The sequence below is a fragment of the Cyprinus carpio genome, chromosome A17, assembly GCF_018340385.1.
Source record: "Cyprinus carpio isolate SPL01 chromosome A17, ASM1834038v1, whole genome shotgun sequence".
Classification (NCBI taxonomy): domain Eukaryota; kingdom Metazoa; phylum Chordata; class Actinopteri; order Cypriniformes; family Cyprinidae; genus Cyprinus; species Cyprinus carpio.
Genome location: NC_056588.1, coordinates 13,854,710 through 13,881,289, shown reverse-complemented (window position 1 = coordinate 13,881,289; position 26,580 = coordinate 13,854,710). Strand labels below are relative to the sequence as shown.

Below are 26,580 nucleotides of genomic sequence, written 5' to 3'. Positions count from 1 at the left end.
ACTGAAGACTTGTCTCAAACTGTCCTTGTTATATCAAAGAACAGACGAGTAGAAGGCTTAGGATACAGACGAAACATAAAAGTGCATAGTTTTTAAAACATGATTAGTGACACTTTTGATATACCTGAGGAAGGAGGGGGTTGAAACAAAGGAAGCTTCATACTGACTGTTTGATGAAATAAGGCTGTGAGGAATTAACTCTTTTGGTCAAAGGGGGTGTCTTACTCTTGTTAGACTCTCCTTCTCACTTTTTCGCTCTGTTTTTCTCTCTCTCTACAAACTTTAGGGAAGAAATCAAATGCTTTGAACATATTGTTCATTCCTCAGAGTGAAGAATATGCAGGTTAACGCCAGTGTTTTTGGTACAGTAGTGTAAACGAGGGCATATGCAAACATACACTGTATAAAACCAGCTTTTCTAAGGATTTTTTCTATGCTAACCTAAAAATAAGTAATAGTATGTAACCATTCAAAATTTAAAACAAACCATAATTCTTTCTGCAACTCTTGTGCTTTTTTGTTCATTTATACACTTATATACAATACCAGTGTTCATTTTTTTAAACAGTTACTGGCCTGTTAAATTAGTCATTGTTAATAAAATGTCATATGTTTGTGATGCTCATTTTTAGAATAAGTAGATTAATGTGGGTAGCCACTTCAGAATAGGGAACACATATTCACTATTTAATTAAGAAATTTTCCCTCTAATAAACTCGTAATTTGCTGCTTATTAATAGTAACATTTTACATTTAGTCATTTAGCAGATGAGCTTTTATCCAAAGCGACTTACAAATGAGGGACAATAGAATCAATCAAAAGTAAACAAAAAAAAAATAGCAAGGTTTATTATATATAATATATCATATATACTATATATATATATAATATATATATATATATTAATAAAAAAGAAAAACAGTAGATATAATAGAAAAATAATAGATATCGCTGGTGTTTAGAGGGTCTTTTTTAATTTAAAATAAAAAAAAAAAACTAGTCACAAAGAATAGAAAAAGAATAGAGAATAGTGTCAAACAACTCTTTTTTAAAGAAGACAAGTTGTAAGAATAGAAATAGAATAGAGTGTGCAAGTGTTAGATGGTCAAGTTTTTTCCCCTTAGAATTAGAATAGAGAGTGCAGATTTAGAGGGTCAAATGAAGATGGAAGATATGTGTTTTTTTTCTAGCCCGTTTCTTGAAGATGGCTAAGGACTTAGCTGCTCGGATTGAGTTGGGCAGGTCATCCCACCAGGCAGGGAACAGTTAATGTAAAAGTCTGTGAAAGTGAATTTTGTGCTGATTTGGGATGACACTATAATGTGCTGTTCACTTACAGAACACAAGCTTCTAGAGGACATATTTGTCATAAATAATAATAATAATCATAATAATAATAATAATAATTGCTGTATAATACATAGTTATGGTAGTTGTTAAGTTTAGTTATTACACGGCTCTGTGCACTGTAAAAAAAATCCAACTCACAAAAAGTTAGACTAATGATTATAGTTTAGTTAACTGGACAGTTAAATGCAAAACATGTTGGCTTAACTAGTGAAAAGACGTTGGTTCAACAATCATTGAACCCAACCTAGTATTAATTCTAAATTCGATTTGTAATTGCAAGTTAACAAGCATACAAGTTGGGTTGGAGGTTGGAGCATGCGCACTGTAACGACCATGAAGTTGGCGCATGTGCAATGAAGCGCGCCAACACTGAACAGACGAAGGAGCCTCCCCCTTCTTTTTTTACAGTGTGGAATACTTGATTCTGATTGGTCAGTCGCTACATTCCGAGGTATGTTACCCCTGGATAACAACCTGTAAGAGCTAATAACACAGGCTCATCCGGGTAACAGCGGTCGGCGCTGTAACTCTTGCTTGAACATTTTTTCTTGGTGGAAGTTTTGTATTTGTTTAGCTAATAAAATATTAAAACTTGATTCAAAATGGTGTACAATTGTTTTATTATGTCTTCCTGGTATTGCAGACTTCACTCTCGTTTCATACAAACGCAGGCTGCTGCCATTTTGCTATGATTGTTTTGTACACTGTAATTGATTATAAGAGAACTAAACAAACTGGTAAAGTTTTTAAAAGATTTTGTCTTAATTCTTTTATGCTTTAATTATTTTGTGGTGAAATGTTGTGTATATACGTATACGTGTTGTGTAATTGCCTGCACCGTTTCCCTGATCACCCTGTCGGGGTTTATTCTGCGAGAACAGCTGGCCTGGATGTACATTATCCCTTAAAGGCATTAATATGTGCTTTATAAGTACTATAAACTAATATGCTAGTAATATGCATGCTAATAAGCCACTACTTTATACTGAGAATTGGCCCTTAAAAACATGTTACCAAAAGTGAGAATTGGACTTTAAAATAGTGTTACCAAAGTCTGCAACTGTAACACTGTAAAATATTATTTCAATATAATATGACTTTTTTTAATATATTTTAAAAGGGGATCTTTTGTGCAAAATTTACTTTTACATGATGTTTGAAAACTGATGTGTATCCACAGTGTGTGTAAAACAAACAGCATATAATGGTAAAAATCCCCACCACTCATTTTTATATATATATATATATATATATATATATTATATATATATTCCCATAAATCAGAAGCAGTATCTGAAATATGTTGTTTCTGATTTCCCCTGATTCCTGATAAGCCCCACCCATGATGGTGATGATCTGCCCTTAATGCATGACCCCACCCTGATTGAATGGCACATAGTCCGCCATGTTTATATTGTTTGCTATGGTTCTATATAGCGCACCTGGGTCTCAACCTTTTTTTCCTCTGGGCCGCACCATGGTCGAAAAGTGCAAGTCCCATGGGCCGCACGTATATCATTTACATATTATGTCACCAATAAAACCAACCGGATTTATAACATTATAGCCTAAATATTATGATATCTAATCAATAACATTAATTGAAATTAAATAAATAAATAATTCTACTCACAATTAATAAAACACCCTGATGCTATCAGAAGCTGACCAATTTGTGAAATTTTGGCTCGAAAGGAGTAACAGCACAATGAAGTTGTGATTGTAAGTTGCAGAGCCATGAACGCGACATGGAAGTGTGAACTGACACGCGCATTGCAGAAAAAATGCATTCACTTGAACTGTCTGCATATTTCATAATAGGTTAGGCTAAATATTGTCTGTGCCACATAAACATTACAAATTTTGTTTTTGGATGTGGCAATTGCGAGTCTCCAAAGACTTTCGGCATCTGAGCCATGGAGAACAATCACTGTCTGCATATTTCATAAATATTTGTTGACATTTTGGCTGCTTGAGTTTCTCCGGGTTTTTTACTATCTGTAAAGGCTCCGCCCCCTTTCCTCTTCTACTTCACAGACACAAATCAGCAGCTCATTTGCATTTAAAGGGACACACAAGAAAACAGCGTGTTTTTGCTCACTCCCAAGGAGGGGAAAATTTGACATGGTGTAATAAAAGATCTGTGGGGTATTTTGTGATGAAACTTCACAGACACATTCTGGGGACACCAGAGACTTATATTACATATTGTAAAAAGGGGCATAATAGGTCCCCTTTAAAAGTTTATTCCTGTGATGCAAAGCTGGATTTTCAGCAGCCATTACTCCAGTCTCTCGTATTATAAAAGTAATATTTGTGGGACGTATAATAAGTATAATCACACTTAATCTTATGTTTTTACTTTAGAACCTGGTCTTTTTTTTTTTCAATAAAAATTCCAACCCCAACAATAAACATAACAAACATTAAATTACATCACCGTTTATGGAATATTTGTGTGCAGTTGGTGGTCTCTTGATAAATTCACAATATGCCCACCTCTTCAGTCAGTGTTACACCATTGGTGCTTGGTGCCTGTGGTTGTGTGTGTGTTGGTGTTCAGGTCCAAAATATATGAAGTAGTATTGGCATCTCTGTGCTGCGGCAATCTGTAGGGACATGGTCCAGACCTGTCCATATGCTCATCATCATCATTATGTTTATGACTGGTTGGCTGGGCTTTGCGCTGTTTATTCCTGCCCAAAAAGCCATAGCAGCAAAGGCAGATGGAGCGAAAAGAGTGAAATGGCTTTTATCCCCGAGTCCGTCCAGCAAAGTCCTATCCACTCTTCTCAAAGCAGCAGCATCCCTCTGCCGAGCTTTTTCTTGCCTAATACAAGCCACATGGACATTATGAAAATTGCAGCTTAGCAGTAAAACTAATTTAGGAGCACTGACTTGAGTGATGAGACTGACCCCTCTGAGCCGCAAGGCCACATCCCTGTTCCCGCACTGCCAGCCTATGTAGCGTTGGGTTCAGACGTCGGCATCGTCTCTTCCTTCACCGTTCAATCAGACTGTCACCCTGTCCTCCTAAATGATGCATGGGTACGTCAAGCTTTTAAAGTCCCACAACAGCTTGGCATATCCATACTCTTTATTGACATAATTGGCAGTTCCATTGCTCATCAATCAAAGTATTAACATCTTTTTTTCTTGCCGTAATGTCAATGAGTTGATCTCATTTAGTTCGTTCTCTACACCAGAGACCACGGAACCAGGAATTCAGTCTCTCCCTCATAACCTTTTGTTTTGTTTTGTTTTGTGCTTCGACCATCACAAGCGTATTCAATTCTAATTTAGATTCTATTGAGGTTATTCTATTTCAGCGTGGCCGAAATGACTTAAGTAATCAACAATTATTGAGTTCTAGTGGCTGGACAAGAGGAGGGTTGATTGAGAATGAGACTTCACATAGGGAAAGTACTAAACATCGGAGCATTGGAGTGCTGTATTATTGAAGCTTATGCTGACTAGATTGCTCCTCAGACTAGATGATTTTTGCCTGGAGTCCTCACTAAGCACTGAGACAAGATGCAGATTCAAGAAGTTTTCTTTCTTGATGGGTGAGATGTTTTCATGTGCTTCCAGGCAATTTTGTAATATAGTGTCAATGTCTTGTTGATAGAAATTAGCAAATCATGAGATCCACACTGCAGTTACTTATTACTAATTATTATTTAGTATTACTTTTATTCTTTTTGTATTGTACTACTTTTTTATTTTAAAACATTTCAAAATAAATATTATATTATACTATACTTGACTGTCAACTTTGTGATCTAACAATTTTTCAAATAGAACAATTCAATATGAATACTTGATGTATAGTACTAATATTGTGAAACTCGCAGATATTATTTGAATTTGTGTGCATAAGGATATGTGTGTAAGACCTGACCAGTAAGATTGTGTTGAGAGCGGATGACTGTTGCAGTAAATAGAAGCCGCAGCATTATCTGCAGGGTTGACGGTGTGTTGGGCTCGAAGCAAGAAGGCTTAGAAGGGGCCAGGAAGTCCTTGTAAATCAGAGGCGCGGAGAGCTGACCGCACCATTACACAAGTGCCATTCACATTCTCTACCCATCTCTTGACAATCTCTTTAAAAACAGGAATCCTCTCTCTCTCTCGCTCTCTCTTTCTCTCCAATCTGTGATATGTGCATATTAAAGATGGCTACATGATTCCTCACCAGCAGAATATTAAATCTTTAAAACAAAAGAGAAATATTAAAAAAAAAATAATAATAATCCTTTAAAAGCCTTGTGGAGAACCTCTCAGGGCATACAGTAGGTTGTGCCATTGTGAGTGCTTATTGTCCAGCATGTGATATACTATATACAGTAAGCTGGGCTTTTTCAAAGTCTTTCTTTCTCTAAAATGTTCCCATCCCCAACAGTGTTTCTACCCATGTTACTTAGCATATGCTGCACCGTGCAGGTCTTTTCTCTGCTCCACTTCACCTCTGCATCCTCTCCACATACAGCTCCAGATGGCCTTCTGCCCCCCAGGCTGGCAGCTGCCACCCCCACCTCACTGCAGGTGGCCTGGGCTGCTCCAGCCCGACACAACGCTCCCGGACCTCTGCGCTACCAGCTCCAGATGAGGACTTCAGCTTCCCCACAAGTTCACCAGTAAGCTCAGAGCAACAAAGCCATGAAGGCCTTTTCCAGTGTACACATGCACTTTTCCACACTACAAACACATGTAGGTCAATACTACGACTGCAACCATGCAATCATCAGTGAACAAAAGTTATTTTGTACTGAAAATACAAAAGGCAGTGAATCTGGAGAACAGGATACATCTATGAGTATTTGATCTAAAGAGAAGGAAGTAGTTGTTAGACTGTTGTAGAGCAGATATACAGGCATATCAAATAGTAGATCTAGACCAGGGCTGTCCTTATGAAAAAATCTGCTTCTGTAAAAAGAAAAGGGGGGAAAAAAAGAAACAAATGTTTTATCTAATATGTATGCATTACATGCTCCCTGACAACAAATTGCAATTTAATCAGAAATAGGGGAATTCTCATTCTGTTGTAATAAATAAATGACTAGGTGCATGTATTATATATCACCCTCATTTCCTGGGATTCTTTTGAAATGTATTTCATTGTTCATGTGATTTATTTATTATACTCCATGGTAAATTTGATCATGGGGCTCTGTGGAAGTTGATGCTGCTTAAAAAACCAGCAAAGATTTGTTTCCATCAGCAGGACTTGTAAGCCATTTAATGCAGCATGATTATATATATTTTTCATTTCAGTTCAATACAAATATCCACTTGTTTTTCATCAGAATAATGTCATATTCTAACCATAGAAGTTGATGAGCTCATTCAATCCTAAGCTCACTTTTGATTTGATTTGCAAAGCACTTAACGGAAAAGATATGTTAATCATTTTAAAGCCCCTCTTAGGTCTGAATCTATAAGCTTGTGTACTACTAAGAGTTGACTAAATTACCTTTAGCTAATCTAAACATTTAAAATGCAGTCTTTATCAACAAAACAGCTAAAATATTTTTTGGATACACTTTAGTTTAGGGACCAATTCTCACTATTAACTAACTATTAACCTCAACTCAGTAAACTCCTAATCACAGCACATTAATAGTCTGTAAGGTAAGTTGTTAAGGTAACTTTATTTCTCATAATTAGGATTTGGTTTGGTCATAATTAGGACTTTGGTTTTTTGCTTCATCATAAAGTGTATGGGCTGTGACAAAAAATATAAACACATCTACTGTACTATGTAATGTGTAATATAATGTGTTCTGTGTAATTCACATGTACATTTATTTCTATCTTTTAGGTTAATGGACGATGAGACGACTGTATTTAGTCACATGGTTAAGGACCTTGAACCCTTTACAGAGTATCACTTCAGACTGCTGGTGTCCAACAGCCATGGAGAAACCAGCAGCCCATGGGTCTCTTTTTTTACTGCACAAGACAGTGAGTTCCACAACTGACACACACAATACCCACAAACACAACAGAAAATCATTAAGCACACAAGGAGTGTGTTGTGTTTAACCACATGTCAGGCAGTTCCTCTGTGAGCCTTGTCCCACAGAAAAGAGCAGGTGTTGAAAGAGAGAGAGAGAGAGAGAGAGAGAGAGAGAGAGAGAGAGAGAGAGAGAGGGCCAGTGGACAGAGATCGCTAGTTAAAGGTACGCCTCTTCCACATGACCTTGCCGGTGTCATTTTGGACTGATTACTGTAATAGAATCATATTAAGGATCATAACAGACACTCTCTGCTAAGTTATAAATTAATTATACTTCAGCCTATTAGCACATGCATTATAATTACTGAGCCAGAATTTGCATACACTCAGATTGCACTGTATTATGGACCATCACCTATTCGTTATCATGCTTAGAGACATCCCCCTCCCCACAATGCCCTGCAGCACTTCACAACTTCTGCTTTTGGGAAGAGTTTTCCCACTGTTTGAGAGCAGAACTACGTGAGCTGAGTAACATTCACAGCCTCGTTGAGACTTTTTGTTCAGTTTCTTGTCTTGCTGCTTTGGTCTACTTGTTTTGCACCATGTGTCGGTATATTTTATCTTGCAACTTGTAATTAGTATTCTTTATGGATGTTTAGCATATCCTTTCATAGGTTGTATTCTTCACTAAGAGAATGTCATAAATTGTCATGCCTTTAAGAATCTCTGCATTAGCTGCATTGTTGAGCCATGAGGATATCTCCAAGTAGTTTAAATAGAGATGAAAGAAAACAGCTTTTGCTAAGTTATGTTCATTTTAGCAAATCTGTGTCAAAATATTTTTATGCTTAGATTAAAGACATGGTTTTGAAATAAAAAGGTTTTTGATAAAAATATTATGTGATGAATGACAACATCCCTTTTTTAATTTTTTTTACTATAACTTGATATTTAGTAAATTGTTGGATTGACATTCTTATATTTATATTCAACAGTCCCCAAAATAATTAAATATTTAAGTAAATATATTTAATAAATATATTTAACTATGTTAATAGCACATTTATTAAATAATAATAACTAAATATTTTCATATCGAATATTTTAATAAAAATATATAAATTCTTTTGGGCATTTAAGTGTTTGAAATTCAGCGTAAGTCTGTCACCAATGCTCTAGTATGTAAATATTTATTAATACTTTTATTTAAATATTTCTTCAAATATTAATTTATTAGTATTTAATAAATATTTATTCTATTATTAACATTTGAATAAGTATTTTTATAAAAAATATGTTCTATATGCAAAAAAAAAAAAAAAGTAAAAAAAAAAAAAAGTTGATAAAAAAAAAAAAAATGTGCAAATGCTTTTTGGGGTCCACTGTATGTTGATACTGGAGAAAAACTGGAATGTTTGAATCAGTTTAATTCATAAGTTTTTTTTTTTTTTTTTTTTTTTTTAATAAATGTGAGTGGATGTGTGTTTAATACTGTATTTTGTTGAGCATTGCAAAAAAGAAACTGGCACTTTCATGTATGTACTCTATTCTATGCCAAAACTGCGATGACCCCGCATGCACCATATTAGCAGCTCTTCTAAAATTCGCTTTAATCCCAAACAAGCGACATGTCAAATCCTGATCAGCATGCTATATAAATCAAAACCATCCTCCTCCTCACTTTCCATCTGCATGTATCTGGCAGCAGAAATGGGCCCTTCACTCCAGCTCTATTTACACATCCTTTTTTTTTTTTTTTTTGCGGCAGGGGCGGTTTCAGTTTTGGTGAGTGCATGAGACTGATGGAGCTATGGCGAAAACACTTGTCTGTTTGGCTCGTTCTGTGCTGCAGTATGTCAGAACACCACTAGAAATCTCCTTAGTGAAGATGTATGAGCATTTTAAGTATTCAAAAGGCCCTCATTCCTCTCCTTTTTATCATTCCATTAAGATTTTATAACCATCTTTTTAATGTAATTCCATCCATGAATTTTCACCCCTTAGACTTGACAGGCGGTTCTGTGAACATAAACTTTGCCATGTAGAAGAGCTCTTTCCTCTTTCTTCTCTGCCTGTGCTAAAGCTCACGAGTCTGTGTGCTGGAGTGACATATACATAAAAGAATTTAGAGGGGCATTTTTTAACTTTTACACTTTAGGCAAGAAAAAAACCGACCTTTGGTCTTTTTGCAGATGACTACCTCTCTTTTTGTAGTGTTTCTATTGTGTTTTTAGGTCACGTAACTACAGTGACACACTCTGTTAAGTTCATTTTGTAAATGTTACTGTTAATATGTGCACAGACTTGAATTGAGTTCATTTAAATAGGATCAACCCCAAACTTTATTATTTTATCTTGTGATTAAAGAAATAGTTTACCCAAAATTAAAATTTGTTAGAAATGTACTCACCCTCGGGCCATCTTATAGATGTGTGTGTTTCTTCATCAGAACAGAGTTTGAGAAATGTAGCATCGCTCGCCAATGATCCTCTGTAGTAAATGGGTACCGCCAGAATGATAGCTGATAAAAACATCATAATAATCTACAAGTAATCCACACAATTTAGTCCATCAGTTAATGTATTGTGAAGTGAAAAGCTGATTGTTGTAAGGAACAAATTCATTTTGCCATAATATTGTTTTCTGCAGTGAAAAAAAAAAATCAGTGACCATAAAAAAAAAATTCAGTGATTTCTTCTGCAGTGAAAAAAATGCAAAAACTCAGTGATATCTCTTTTTGTCTGAATCATGAGAGAAGTATATTTTGCACAGATTAAAACGCCTTATAGAGATCGTCTTGAACATAACTTATAGAGTCAAACAAAATACAGTGCTTTTGTCACCTGTTTGAAAATTCTGACAGCACCCATTTACTGCAGAGGATCCATTGGTAAACAAGTGATGTAATGGAAATTTTCAGATAAGAAAACAAACTTCTATAAATCTTGGATGGCCTGAGGGTGAATTTTCATTTTTGGTTGAACTATTCCTTTAATTATCACCCCATTTGTAGTTATAAAAATGTGGGTAGAACAACCGCTGCTGTGCAGTTCACCTTGAAATAAGTTACTGTACGATAGTGTACACTTCATCAAATATTAGTTCAAAACCAAAAGAAATCTTTCATAAAGAGTATTTTTTCCCCTTTTCCTTTCAATCTTCTTTACACTAAACAGCTTCTTGAAAGTAGCTTTACCGACATCCGTCCTAGTTGACATCAGCCACGCTAACCTTCAAAGCTATCATATTGTCACAAGGACCTCTACAATGCTAAAAATAATCCTCTCTTCACGTTCCCCGGTCCCTCCCTCCTTGCCTTGTCACTTGATTGTGTTATTATTATGCTAACCAAATCCTTATAAATGTGATTTAAGGCTTGGCGGCCCGCACTCTTGTTTTCCCTTCTGCTGTAGCGATTTATAGTGACCGAGGAAAGGCCTCTCTAAGTATTCCAAATGTCCTGAGATTACAGCTGTTGCTGATGCCTGATTGAGGCCGACTGCTGTTATTGCACTGTGTTCTTGCTTGTACCCTGAGAGCAGTAAAGCATCAATAAAATCAAAAGCACCTGCATCTTAAATGAAATTTCAATTGAAAAACTTAACAGCCCTTCAAATTTGCAGAATTTAACGCAGACCAGTAAAGCTTAAATAACACTTTGCCTCTGCAGACCGAAAGACCGGGGCGGCTGAGCCGAGGAAGGAAGGCTGGCCGGGGATGAAGTAAGGAGGGGTGGTTCATGTTCAAGGTGACTTGATTGTCTCATGTGGTAAAATTATTTACAATTAAGGAATTTCTCCTGAGAGCCACATTGGATTTGCCAGCGAGTACCTATGCAGGCGTTTTGCAGTGGCGAAAGCCGTGAGCTTTTTCAGTATTCATGGACGCTCTTGAACCTTTGTGGTAATTGAATCAGTTAGAGTGCTGAGTGGAGCAAGCATAAAAACCTGTTAACCCAAAGGTCAGATCTGTGCATTGTTTATTTATCAGGAGGGAGAGGGAGCGAAATCAGCAGGGCCCAGTCACAGACACAGTAAAAAATTACCCCCAAAAATAACAGCTACTAGATGAATGGAGAAATCTGGGCCGGAATCATAAGCAGCGGCTGGCTGTGTGAAGTGAAAATGGATGAAGCTTGAGTTAGGGTTAGGGATGACTAATGAGAATTAAACCTCTTTATTTCTTGACATCATTCCGTAATCAGAGTTATTAAGATAAAGCTGATCTATTTAAAAAAGGTCAGTTTATTTAGATAATGTAGTGCATTTACTTGTACTACATATTGAACCCACTTGCGTTTATAAAACATTAGTGAGAATGAATTGCTTCGGCTGATAGCACTGTTAATTTGCACCTACTGAATGTGTTGTTTCAGTGTACGAATTATGCAGATCATTTAATGGAACAAAATCTGTTCTAAACACAATTTTCATGGTGCAATCAGGTCAGTTCTGAATGTTTTGGTATTGAAGATGCAGCAGACTTCAAAATTTGGCATACTTTATCACTCCTTCATCACTCCATTTCATTCCAGACACCTGAATCTGCTTTAAAAAATGCTGAAAGTTTGAATGTCTGGATGTACAGTACATTATACTGTTCTCCACCATTTCATTCATTTGATAAATATCTGCTTGACATGATGAATAGAAAATATTCACTACCATTCCAAATTTGGGATCGATTTTAGAATTTTGTAATGTTTTTTTAAAGAAGCTTCTTACGCTTACCAGGACTGCATTTATTTGTTTAAAAATACAGTGAAACAGTAATATTGTGAAATATTATTAGAATTTACGATTTTTTCTATTTTCATCTATTTTTTAACAATTTATGAATAGCTGAATATTCAGTAGCCATTTACTCTAGTCTTCACATGATAATTCAGAAGTCATTCTAATATTCTGATTTGGTGCTCAAAAAACAATATTATTATTATTATTATTATTATTATTATTATTATTATTATTATTATTAATAATAATAATGTTTAGAACAGTTGTGCTGCTTAATATTGTTGTGGAAACCATGATGTATTTTTTCCAGCGTTCTTTGATGATTAAAAAGTAAAAAAAAAAAAAAAAAAAAAACTATTTATTTGAAATAGGAATCTTTTGTAACATTATAAATGTCTTTGCTGTCACTTGCTCAATACAAGTAATAATTTCTTTCAAAAAATAAAAATCTTTCTGACCCCAAACTTTTAAATGGAAGTGTACACAAATGAGTCTAATTTACATTGCAGAGCTGTTTTAGTGTGTTTAGTATCTGGTTAAGTGGATTGTGGTTGCTTAGTGAATAAGATGCAGGGTTTTATGCTTAAATAACATTCCAAAGTGGCACAACTGTGTAGTGAATTTGCTGCATCTGTGTGCTTTTTCTCTGTCATGTCCTTTTCTTTTATCTTGATGTTTGTTGTGGTGGCCGCTGAGCTTTGGGGAGAGAAAGCATACATGTAGCCGGTTATGTCTGCTCTATACATAGTGAGTCAGTTGGGAGGTGATGGTGATGGGAGGTGGAAAGTGGGCCATCTGTGGGGAGACATCAGCAGCCCAGCACGGCAGAGAGAGAGCCAGTCACCTTGATCCACACGCCCTTGCCGGTACGCCATTACCGTGCTACCGTGGGATGTAAATGGAGGAGGGAAACATTACCTTCAAATGAGCTTTCATAGGGCCCAAATATCAATCAGAAAGCCCAAGCTACAGAGCAGACAGGAGACGCTTAAAACGCAACAAAACAACTTCACTTCAATTACCACTTCTCATATATCCCTCTAACTGCTTTCATTTCACCAAATGTTCAAGCTCTTTTACTTATCATTCTTCAGTTTTTTTCTGGAGTTTCCTAACAGTTCTGTCAGAAAAATGGTATGGAAAATTACTGTAATGTAAATCTGCATCCATATATCGGGCCTCACAGAATGAGCACAAAAAGTGCAATAAACCAATGTGACATTTTGGATCAGCATTATTCTGAAACCCAATAGCAGTGCTCCACATAGCAAATAAAGACAAATCATCAAAATAGTATTTTCTCAATTTGCATTTCCTGAAAGAAATGCCAGTGCTTGCAAAGCAGCAAAAGAAAAGGTGTTCAGGTAATCATAGGTTTTAGGCCTCGGCTGTGTTTAAATGAAATTCTGCATTTGCCATTGGCATGATGCTAAGTATGCATCAGCAAAAAAAAGATGATGTTTTGATGTATTTATTATTATTATTATTTTTATTTATTTATTTTTATTTATTTTTTATACAATGAAAGTCAGTGGGATCCAATGTTATTTAGACCCAAACATTCTTGAAAATATCTTTTGTGTTCCTCAGTATGTTACAAAGATACAAAACTTTTCAAGTTGAAAAAAGTAGGTAAGGTACAAAACCCATCAGGGTTGGAAAGAGAAAAAACTTTTCAAGCACTGTGTAAAGCATGCGGTGTGAAGGTTGCTGTACACATCACTTAATATTCTGTTTAATTGAAATTAAGTTCAAAACTTCTTACTGTTTTATACCAGTCATAGCCAAGGAGATACTGGCACAAGCCATCAGAAGTAAGAGAGGAAAGCAGTGCATGGGGATGCTGGCATGTGTTTTGGTACATGCATATGTGGATTTGTAATTATGAAAATGATCCGAGCTGTACTGGCCTGAAGATCCATGAAGGATTTCTTGATGTTAGTGTTGCCATGGCGGCTGTTGTTGTAACCACTCAGAGAAAATGACTGGGCTTGAAACTTAAGTGATTTCCTCCAATTCACTACAGACCCTTCAGAGGTTCGCCTCGCACATCACTGATATCCCTTAGCCACATCACCCCAACGAATAAATCCATAAATATAATTTCATATTTGCTTGCGATATGCAGCGGCTGACTCCATCCTCTTTGGCAAATGAGCTGATTTGCACACTGCCTGCTCTATATTTTAATCCAGAGAATCAGGCTGCTCCAATCAGACGGTGTCCTTGTGCTGTCAGTCTCAGTGCTGTGCTTAGAGAGAGGAGCTGCGTCTCTCTAGATCATGGAGATTGATCAGGATTATCAGACCTTGGTTCAAATCATTTAAAGCCAAAATCAATTGCAAAATTAAGATATAGATATATGCATTGATGGATAGATTAATGGATACATGGGTAAATGGAGATATATATGATATATCTTAAAAGTTTACTGGTAAATGTAATGCATTCAAAATTATTATATTATATTATATTATATTATATTATATTATATTATATTATATTATATTATATTATATTATATTATATTATATATTAATTGCATTCAATAATAATAATAATAATAATAATAATAATAATAATAATAATGTTATTATTAACAATATTTTTACATTTTAAAATGTTTTATGTTTATTTTATAGATGTATTGATTATTATTGAAAATAATAATAATTTATACAATAATAAATCCATAAGCATAATTTCAATGATTAATATTCCATCATAATTATTAAAAATTATTAAATTATACCAATAAATTTATACATAAATAAAATATTCTATTACTTTACCATATAATATAATACCTTATTATAAGAATTTTTATCTTATTTACTAAATTACAACCTCCAGTAGCAACAAATGCAAAAATAATTATTTTTCCACAGTGTGTGTGCGCATTTTTATGCACCTCTAGTACCCATTTTATGCACCTCTAGTAGCAACAAATGCAAAAATAATTATTTTTCCACAACTAATTTAATCATTTTAATTATTGTATATTAATTATGTTAATTATTTAATATTAATTATCTTTCTTCAGAGCCTGGATCTATTGACCCTCCTGTACTCTCTGACATCCAACCCAGAAGTGCTTCTGTCTCCTGGTCTCCACCGTCCCAGCCCAATGGCATCATCACCCATTATAACATCTACCAAAACCAGCAGTTAAGTGTCAGTGTGCTAGGAAACAGCACCAGCCACACTCTTTCTCAACTTACACCCTATCAGCAGTACACCATAGTGGTGGAGGCCTGCACAGCAGCAGGATGCACTCTTTCCTCTGAGTCCTACACCATACGCACCCCTCCAGCCCCCCCAGAGGACGTCCCAGCCCCGCAGCTTTACTCAGACACCCCCACATCAGTGCTCTTGTCCTGGGCCCCACCACGTCATGCCAACGGTGAACTGGATGGCTACACCATTGAGAGGAGAGTCACTGCCACACAACAGATTTCTACTGTGGCCACATTGCAGCCCAACCAGACATTCACTTACCTAGACAGCTCTGCTACACTCAGCCCCTGGACCAATTATGAGTACCGCATTGTGGCGCACACAAGGCTGGGTGGATCCAATAGCAGTGAGTGGGAGAAAGTGACCACTAGACCATCAAGACCTGCAGGACTACAGTCGCCTCATGTGCTGGTTTTGGGACCAGAGTCAGTACAGGTACATGGAAAGTCGGTTTGCGTGTTACTTGTTACGTGTTACTACCCTTAAATGCATGGATGTTTCGCCAGTCATTATTAAATATTCCTATATATCAAACACAGATGGATCTCTAACTGCTGCAATAGCATTCTCGTGATATTTTAATAACAACTACAAAAGAATAAAATGAAACACATTTCGTTAACTTTTGAAACTTAGAAGGGTTCAGTTTGATCAGATGATTGTACCATCACTGTCATCGTCAGATCGCACTTCCCCGGTACATTCAGCATCTGGCCCATATTCACAATCTAAACCATATTCTCAAAGCTACTGTTTTTATTGACTTCAGTGAAAATCAATACTTTGATCACTAAGTGATGTGACATACAGCAGGGATAGGCAACTCCGGTCCTGGAGGGCCACTATCCTGCAGAGTTTAGCTCCAACACTAATTAAACACACCTGAACAAGGCAATCAGTGTTTTCGGGATTACCAGATAGATACAGGCAGGTGAGTTTTTATGAGGGCTGAAGCTAAACTCTGCAGGATAGTGGCCCTCCAGGACCGGAGTTGCCTATCCCTGACATACAGCCAAGTATGGTGACCCATACTAAGAATTCGTGCTCTGCTTTTAATCCATCCAAAGTGCATACACACAGCAGTGAACACACACACCGTGAACACACACCCGGAGCAGTTGGCAGCCATTTATGCTGCGGCGCCCGGGGAGCAGTTGGGGGTTCGGTGTCTTGCTCAATGGCACCTCAGTCATGGTATTGAGGGTATCACAGTTTTGACTGTTAAATATTAGCAGCACAACTGTTTTCAAGAAGTTTCTTGAGCATCAAATCAGCATATTAAAATGATTTCTGAGGATCATGTGATGCTAAAGACTGGAGTAATGGTGCTGAAAATTCAGCTTTGCAATTGCAGGAATAAGTTATATTTTAAAATATATTAATGCAATATTATATTAAAATAGAAAACAATAGACAAATTGTAATAATATTTCACAATATTACTGTTTTTACTGTGTTTTTGATCAAATAAAAACAGCCAAAAAAAAAAAAAAAACTGACCAACCCCAAACTGTTGAACAGTAGTGTATATGTACGTAATTACAAAATAGATTGTCATTATTAACTTATTGAATTAACTTTGTATTCTGTGCTTCTTAAAGTAAAGAATGCATTTCTGATTTAAATGATCGTGTTTGGGTGTTGCTCAATCCTGTCCCACCCTCCTGTCAGCAGGCTGTAGTGCCTTATGCCGCCTTTTCACCAATGAGGTGCAAATGAGATCTTTGTTGTGACTGTTAGGAAGAAGCTACTGTATCTTTTCCCATTAATGCCACACCCAGAGCATCCATCATTTTTCCAGTGACACCCTCATGCTATGAGAACATTGATACGCATTTTCACAACTTAACATCAAAGAACATCAAATTAAGGAACAGCCAATTAAGTCTGTCAGAGTATTGTGGGAACCCCTCATGAATGTGCCCTTGGTCATCTTGCTAACACTTTAAAGATTGCACTTCTTTATTTTGTGTCTGTAAGATACACAAAGCATGCCAGACCTTAATTACTCTTTGACAAAGTAGATTTGAGTGTTTCAAGGCAAACTGCATAGACATCCCTAATTCAACAGACACGATACTCAAGAGGGCTAGGTAGCTTGCAGTCTTTTGGCTGGTTTACAGGTTGGATTTAAGGGGTGTTAATGTAACCAAACAAGCTTTGCAGCTTAGATCCTGCAGTGTGTAAATACACCCGTGCACCCCCTCTCTTTCTCTCTTTGTTATTTGTTGTGTGCTAGTGCCAAGAAACATGGACAGAAATGCTTACCACTTCAAACAAAGGCGGCATTTGCATAAACTTGCTTGAATTATTCATTTTCCCCTATCCTCCGGTTTAGTGTATTGTAATACCATTATTATTTCATTAATTTGTTAACTGCTGCATTTGTATGTAACTGGATGAGAACGCTTCTACATGTAAAAGCCAAAAAACAACTGTTCACATTAGCATACGCTATATTAAATTCCTGTTGAGATGCTAGCAGTCTCTGTGATGCTCATGGCAAACTCTTTGCTAGCAAGCACTGATGATTTCATTTCAGTGAGATGCCATGCTGCCTTCTGCTGTTTCTACATAGGCAGCTGCCTTCTAAGGCAGCATTGAGTTGACCACCATCATGAAGCTGATTTACACGGGAGGCTCACTGTGCGGTGGAGTTCAACAAAGTTAGCATGTTGCTAAGCTAACAGGCATGATACTCCTAATAAGCATAACAGTACATAAAACAAATGGGATAAAATGAATTATCTTTAATAACACGAAACTATTTTTATGAATACTTTTACTGATACTTTTTTTAATGAATTAAATTTAATCAACATTTGTCTACAATTTTTTTAATTTTTTTTGGGGGGGGGGGGGGTGGCTTGTTTTGGACCAAAGCAGTTTTTTTTTTTTAAGTACACTAATGTTTCAAAGTTTTTGGGGCAGAATTTTTTTTGTTTTTTTGTTTTTTTTTTTGAGAGAAAGAAATTTATTCTGCAAGGATGCATTAAATTGTGACAATTAAAGACATTAATAATGTTACAAAAGATTTCTATTTCATTGCTGTAGATTATCATAAAATTAGGTTGGATTAAAAATGCTTTTTAAAACAGCCTTCACTCCTGCTTAACCTTTTAATATCCATTATTATAACTTTCCTGTCATAATTAATCGTAACTCTAACATTTATCCAATCTACAGTTTCATCTCCTCTCCCCAGGCACGCACAATATGTTTAATGTGTCCATCAAATGCTGACGCTTGTCTTGATCCAGAGACAGTATGTAGCAGCAACGAGCAGCGTTTCCTATGCAATTCCATTAGGATTTCATTATGATCTCCAGGAGCTGAGGCCTCTTTTAAATGTAATGAAAGGAATATTCTGTCTTGGGTCAAAGTCAGGGAGCCTTTGCTTAATCACATGACATCGGTTCCACAAACTCATCGATCTAAAAGCCTGAGATGATGTTTTGTGATATTGCGCTGGACTTTAGTTTATAACTACATGACCAAAAGAACACTGTTAGACTCTGATGTCAAATTCTTCAGTGATACTAACAGGTTCAAATGTATCCTCTGCTTTACTGCAGGTTACATGGACCGCTCCACTCATACCCAATGGAGAAGTTGAGCGCTACGAGATCCGCATGCCTGATCCACGCATCTCACACACCAATACGTCCATGCTCCACCGTACTGTTACCAACCTGCTGCCCTACACCAACTACAGCATCACCGTCCTCGCCTGCTCAGGAGGTGGAGGCCATGTTGGAGGCTGCACTGAGAGCTCTCCAACACTGGTTGCTACATTACCCACAATTCCAGAAGGTTTGCCATCCCTGTCAGTAGTAGCCATCAGTGAATCTTTCCTGGCTGTTTCATGGCAACTCCCTTGGCCGAATGGGCCCAACATAAGGTACATATGAATGTTCAATCGATGTACAACACAACATCTAAGCTCCACAAAACAAAGAAACAATAATTATTAAATACATAACTCATTACTTGTTATTTATTCATGTGTAATAATTAGTAGTAGTACTACTATATTTGAATATATATAGATATGGTTGTAAAAATGTATGTTAGAATTTATGTTCACATTCCTCAAAGTACAAACCCGATTCCAAAAAAAGTTGGGACACTGTACAAATTGTCAATAAAAACAGAATTTAAATTTCATGGCATCAACAAAAAAGTTGGGACATGGCCATGTTTACCACTGTGTGGGCTGCCCATGCCACACGCACTCATGCAACCCCATACCATCAAAGATGCAGGCTTCTGAACTGAGCGCTGATAACAACTTGGGTTGTCCTTGTCCTCTTTAGTCCGGATGACATGGCATCCCAGTTTTCCAAAAAGAACTTCAAATTTTGATTCGTCTGACCACAGAACAGTTTTTCACTTTGCCACAGTCCATTTTAAATGAGCCTTGGCCCAGAGAAGGCTTTTATTTATTTATTTTATTTTTTTTTTTAAGAAGTGCCTGCACTTCTGGATCATGTTTAGATATGGCTTCTTTTTTGACCTATAGCATTTTAGCCGGCAGCGGCGAATGGCACAGTGGATTGTGTTCACCGACGATGTTTTCTGGAAGTACTCCTGAGCCCATGTTGTGATTTCCATTACAGTAGCATTCCTGTATGTGATGCAGTGCCATCTAAGGGCCTGAAGATCATGAGCATCCAGTATGGTTTTCCGGCCTTGACCCTTACGCACAGAGATTGTTCCAGATTCTCTGAATCTTTGGATGATATTATGTACTGTAGATGATAATAACTTCAAACTCTTTGCAATTTTTCTCTGAGAAACTCCTTTCTGATATTGCTCCACTATTTTTTGCCGCAGCATTGGCGGGAATTGGTGATCCTCTGCCCATCTTGACTTCTGAGAGACACTGCCACTCTGAGAGGCTCTTTTTATACCCAATCATGTTGCCAATTGACCTAATAAGTTGCAAAATGGTCCTCCAGCTGTTCCTTATATGTACATTTAACTTTTCCGGCCTCTTATTGCTACCTGTCCCCAACTTTTTGGAATGTGTAGCTCTCATGAAATCCAAAATGACCCAATATTTGGCATGACATTTCAAAATGTCTTACTTTCAACATTTGATATGTTATCTACGTATATTCTATTGTGAATAAAATATAAGTTTATGAGATTTGTAAATTATTCCATTCCTTTTTTGCTCACAATTTGTACAGTGTCCCAACTTTTTTGGAATCGGGTTTGTAAAATCAGTCAGTCAGTCAATTTAGCTAGCTAGCTATTTATTTATTTATACTGTATTTGATGTATATACTGTAGATATGGTTGTAAATGGATGATAAAATGGATGTTTAGATTCTTCAGTAAAATCAGTTGTAACCAAAATTGTAATTCATATGGTAAAGGAATTTCTAAAATCTCTTGGGAATAATCCATAACTCTGCCATTTTGTATGAGAACACCAAGTGTCTCCCTAGGTTGTGTAGATTGAGGCACTGCGTAAAAGTTCTTGTTCTTTCTCACTGTATATTTTAGTCTGTTTTTGAGCTGATTAGGTGGTAAATAAAGGTCTGTTCACGGCGGATGATTAAAATTCATGACTACTTTCCCGCTGCTGCTCTGTTTGTTTAACTAGGCTTATAAAGCGCACATTAAGCTGAGCTCTCCTGATTACAGACGAAATTAGCATTACTGTTGAGGGAGAAAGAAAGAGAGAGAGAGAAAAGACAAAAGCAAAAACCCAGCGAAAACAGCAGTGCGGGGTGTGAAATGGCAGGAGGATTGTGGGAGTGGAGCAGGCTCTGATTATCTGGCTGTTTCCGCTGCCCTCAGATTTGAGCTGTTGAGACGGAAAACCCAGCAGCCCCTGGCCTCCCGTCCCCCTGAAGATTTGAATCTGTGGTACAATGTTTATGCAGGAACCAAATTGTTTCATGAAGATAAAGGCCTTAGCAGGTGAGATTACTGAAATTAGCTTTAATGCAAACTTTGCTTGTGTGTACAAAACTGTTTTTGTGCATTGATGCCATCTTTTTAATGCTGTTCAAAGATACTTTGAGCAAATATTCCATAGAATTAAACTGTTTTCGGCTAATCTTTATCTGGCACTCCTTGTGTGTATGCTGAAAAACTCCAACATAAAACCCCCCAAATGTTTCCCGTGTATCACAGTTTCTGTCATTTAGATTCATGTCTGACTTCATTTAAATGTTTTCAGTCCTTGTAAAAGATTAACTTTGAGCTTGACTTTATGCAGCATATTTAAATCCTTGACATTTAATGCAGTATTATCACAGCTTTTGTTAGTATTATACAGCCTCATTCTTATAAACACACTTTTCAGTGGATATATTTAGAATAGTTATCATAATCAAATGTATTTAAGTATTTTTCCTATTTTTTGATTATATTTTTAGACTTTATATGAATAAAATCTATATAAATAAATTCAAAGTATTTTACAATATAAAATAATTTTCTATGCATACAGTATAAATGATTTAATATGTAAATGTAATAATATAAATAATTATATATTATAAGATTCTATGATTGTGGCTCCAGAAAATGTCAGTGTGCATAATGTTTTTAAATGTGTTACAGGTACACATGGTACGAATACAAACTTCTGGTTCGCAATGATGTTGGCTACGCTTCAGGGGAGGTTGCAACAGGGGTCACACTGGCTGGGCTACCCCTCACCCCCATCAGCATATCTGTCCAAGTTCTCAATCATACAGCGATCCTGGTCAACTGGACCACCCCCAGTAAGAGTCTAGAATCTATATTAAACTTATCCTGGCCCTTGACCGAAAATACATTTCAGGAAAGAATCTGTGTTAAGACAACTTGTTTTTAAAATTTGACCTTAAGTATGTCCTGTCTCTCTCTATATCTTATGTTCCCAGCTCTACAAGATTTGCAGGGAAGTGTGGAGGACTACATCCTTATGGTTCTGTCCACCCAGCACAGACAGACTCTTACTCTTGATCCAGCTGTGACCTCTGTGGTCATCTCTGACCTGCAGCCCAGCACAGAGTACAAGCTCTCCTTGACTGTATCCAACGGCGCTCACAACATTACAAGTCCTGAGGTCATCTGCACTACTACAGATGGAGGTGAGTGTATAGTGTATAGTTTGATGCACACATCTATTTTGACTGACAAGCCACAGGGCCCCGATTTGTTGTTTAACCTACCTGTTTGACTGAATCCTTAGCATAAAACAAAGTATTAAATGTATTTATTGTTAAGTGCATGTACTGGTTGAACCGTTTGTAATATTCCTGTTTGTCCCTCAAGTTACGTGAATGTATCAAAGTCCATATTGGAGTGATTCAGTTGAAAAATAAATTTCTTGTTATGTGAATGGAATCAAAAATATATTTGCCACATTCTAGAACAAAAAAGACCAGGTGGTGTCTTTGCCAATTAGACTCTTTTAATTTATATGTACAATCATGTTTTCTGCATCTACGCAAATAATGTAAAAGTTTGCAAAGCATCTTAGATGATATTTAGAATCCAAGTGGTTTCACTGAAATATGGAGTTTACTAGACCACAACCATCTCTGTATGTTTAACTGAAGACGAAATTTGGATTGAAGATATTGGCTAATTATGTTTTTCCTGTCAACACTTCAAATATTCCTGTGATTTCTGTCAGCCTGCCTCTCTCATATCACTCCAGCAGCCCCTGCTCACAGAGATAAAAAACAGATGAGGAGAAGAACTGATTGATTGAATATTGTCCCTCTGTACTCACAAGCTGCAGAAAAATTTGCCTTTACCAAAATGTGGATATCTTGACCTCAGTGCTATGATCAATAGTCATTAAGCTCCCCTCACACACATAAAATACACATACACACATATAACACAAAACAGATGAAAGCTCAGCAAACCTCTTAAGTACGCATACACACATACACACACTCTGCAGTTTTAGTTAAATTGTGCCTTACACACTAAAAACTACTAAACTGGTTTTCCATAACATACCTCAACTTCTTTCTCTGTCTCCTATCAGTATAATTTAAAAACATTAGAATATAATTTGCTCCTAAATAAAGGTTACAGATCATTTACCAAAGAGCTAGTAGTGGTAGCTTCATTATTTTACAGACTAAAGGCCAGCTTATTAAAAGCAGTTGAACTTAAAAGATCACACTATGCTGCATGATAGTGTACTGTATATGTTAAGAGCCTGCTAATTAAAAACTGGAATGGAGACGAGGTTGTCCATGTGAAGTCTTGCATTAATAATACAGCAGCAGAAATTACATGGAAAAAGACACTGATATCGGTCACATACAAGTATGTCTCATTGCTCTTTTGGTCAGTGATGGGGAGTAACAAGCGGGCACTAAGCATTTTTTAATGACTTGAGTGGTTCAGCTGTGTTCTAAACAGTCTAGCCTTTTCAAGTACTAAGCTATTTTTTCCAACTTTTTCAAAGTAGCTGCTTTGATTGATTGATGGAGTGTCTAATAAAAATATTTGATTGATTAGTAACAATCCTTGCTCCGTAATAATGAGTACTTTAGTTCATTAAGAACAATGTTAGGTTCCGTTCACACAGAACCCTATATTTTTTCATGCATTCATTCATTCATTTTTATTTTATAATTTATTCACTTTTAATACATAAACTAAATGGGCATTTGACCATTGCACTCACATCTTATGTCTTTTGCAGCATCTTAACTGTTAGAAAAAGTTTAACTTTTTTTAGGTTCTGCTTTTATTTTATTCCACCTCCCTGCAGCTCACATTTTTATATACAAAAACATGGCCTGTATGAACCATTATTTAATCATCCTTTTAAGTGACATACCACCCATTAATGCGTGACCAACGGTATTTAGGTAACTGTTAGTTGTTGTCGATACCAAAACATTTATCTGTCCCTCAAAAACCATAGGTAAGATTGCTGTAAAGGTCCAAGAACTTTAACATTACTAGAAAATATCTTAGATGGGGTCTCTTCACTTGTTGACCTTTGTGTTAGCAGGATATCTCCTGAAGGGAGTCTTTTTGAGGCTTTGGAGTAGGAAGAACAGCAGTTATATTCTTTAGAGAGAGTGTAAGTGTCAGGACCCCTGCTCTGTATCGAATTCATTCCCCAGCCCGTCATGTCAGCCGATGGCTTGTTCAAAGCCGCTGCTGAGATATTTGATCTTTCAGCTGTCATTAGCACTACACTCATGTCTTTCAGCTCTCTTTCACAAACTAACTTCACTAGCCTCAGAAAAAAGCTTTATCAATCATTCCCTTTTTACATTCTTTCAGAAGAGCCTTACAAAGTTGTCACAATAGCTGTTTACTAGAGTCACATCAAGCTGAAAAATATGCTCTCTGGTCTTCTTTTGTTAGTCAGTGTGATTTGTCATGGGAAAGGAAGAGCTTGCAAAATATAGAGGGAGGAGAAAAGAAAAAGAAGGCGAAAATGGTGCAAGCTGTAGAAAGAATCCCCCAGACTGGCCCAGTTAACCCCCTCTGCCCCCGGTGCAGCACTCCAATCCCTGCGCGCTTCTCCAGGACTGATTCAATTTGCCCACAAACCATCTGCAGGAACCCCCAAAAGCAAGAAGGAAAGTGAAAGAGTCACACTCAGCCTTTTCTCATTCTGCCAGCCCTCCCTGATGTATTGCTGTCAGCATTCCCTGATGTACATATAAAATTACATTATTTATACACGAGTGCACTCAAGAACACACATCAAATGGACACACGTGTACTGCTGCATTATTATTGGTTATTGTTTGAACTAGACAACTGAGGGACATATATATATATATATTTGTGTGTGTGTGTGTGTGTGTGTGTGTGTGTGTGTGTGTGTGTGTTTGAATATATATATATATATATATATATATATATATATATATATATATATATATATATATATATATATATATATATATATATATATATATATTAAATAGTGTAATAATTTATGCAGCATCAGAAATTCTATGATTTCTATGAATAGTTTCCTTACACTGTAGTTCTCTCAACACTTTAAGCTAGGATAGGAGAACGTATTTTAACATAAAAAATACACAGAACAGCTTTAAGAAAATGCCCGTCCCTTTCTTTCTGTCTCTCTTTCATGCTCTTTTTCTAAGGCAGAAATAAAAGTGCTGCCCAAAGCCTTTTCAGAGACTATTAAGAGTAGAATATGCTGTGTGTTTATGCTACCGCTGGCATGATCTTGGTCTGGGGAAAAAAAGAGAAAAGGAATGAAAAAACTGCTTTTCCTCCAGGTCTTTTTCTGTAGATGTTGTCGGTCATTGTTTTACTCTTTGTAGAAACTACTACAGACTTAAGGACCTCGAGCCTTCCCTGAGCTTCATCTTTGGCAGAGGTTAAAGAGACAAATCTTGAGGATTGAGCTCTTCAAAAGTGCTGTGGTTATGTCAATATGACCGTATGTTTTCATGTGGGCTCCAGTCCTCTGAGCTCTTCTGGGTGATTTAGTGTGGCTTCCTCTCTGTATTGCAGAACCTGAAGGAGTCTTTCCTCCAGAGGTGGTGGTCCTAAATAGCACAGCAGTGAGGGTGCTATGGACGGCTCCTTTCGTTCCAAATGGTGTAGTCACAAAGTACTCCATCTATCTTGATGGCCATCTCTATGAGTCCACTAGCAATGGAACTGGATCACTGGAAGTTGGAGGACTTTTGCCATTCACTGTACACAGTATTCAGGTCTGGCCTTCTATCTAAACACACAGATACATATTTTATTTAGCGTATATTAAAAGTTCAAAAGTGTGAGACCAAATTGAAAATCTAGGATCTAAAGGTTTTGGATTTAAAATGGGCAAGTAAATAAATAAATAAAAGTGATTCCATTAAATAAATAAGGATTTTAAGTCCTAAACTAATAATTATGTTTCTGTAATAATGCACAAATCATTTTAAATTTTAGTAAAAAGATTTTCAGAGATTTTGGACCTCACTTTGTTTTGGATTTAACCTGTGCAGTGGGTCTGCTGTTCTCTGTGTTTAGGTGGAGGTGTGTACTGTGTACGCGTGTGTGGAGAGTAACAGCACTCAGGTGACCACGGTTGAGGACACACCGACTGAAATCGCCAAACCTCAGATTCAAGTGCTTAGCTCTAGGTGAGTCAGTCAAGCAGACACAGATAGTGGTGTGAATGCCAGTGTACCGGGGCTGCCTCTGACTAAAGATTTTCAAGCTTTCTTTAGATCATGTCTCATGTCTCTGAGGCAAGTATTTGGCAATTATTTAGGATTTGGCATCCCTGATCATTGTTCAGGTACATTGTTCCTTCAATTATATAAAATAATTAT

The 26,580-nt window shown here is 36.7% G+C and overlaps 1 protein-coding gene across 1 annotated transcript in view; it reads left to right on the top strand.

Annotated features, from left to right (window-relative positions):
- Nucleotides 1-26,580, top strand: part of LOC109054737 (usherin-like) — a 196,342-nt gene that overhangs the window by 108,814 nt on the left and 60,948 nt on the right. The window contains 9 exon segments of the mRNA XM_042773393.1: nucleotides 5,838-5,985; nucleotides 7,170-7,312; nucleotides 15,090-15,718; nucleotides 18,859-19,184; nucleotides 21,095-21,217; nucleotides 21,866-22,029; nucleotides 22,171-22,380; nucleotides 25,769-25,971; nucleotides 26,276-26,388. Of these exon segments, the coding sequence (XP_042629327.1) occupies nucleotides 5,838-5,985; nucleotides 7,170-7,312; nucleotides 15,090-15,718; nucleotides 18,859-19,184; nucleotides 21,095-21,217; nucleotides 21,866-22,029; nucleotides 22,171-22,380; nucleotides 25,769-25,971; nucleotides 26,276-26,388 (2,059 nt within the window).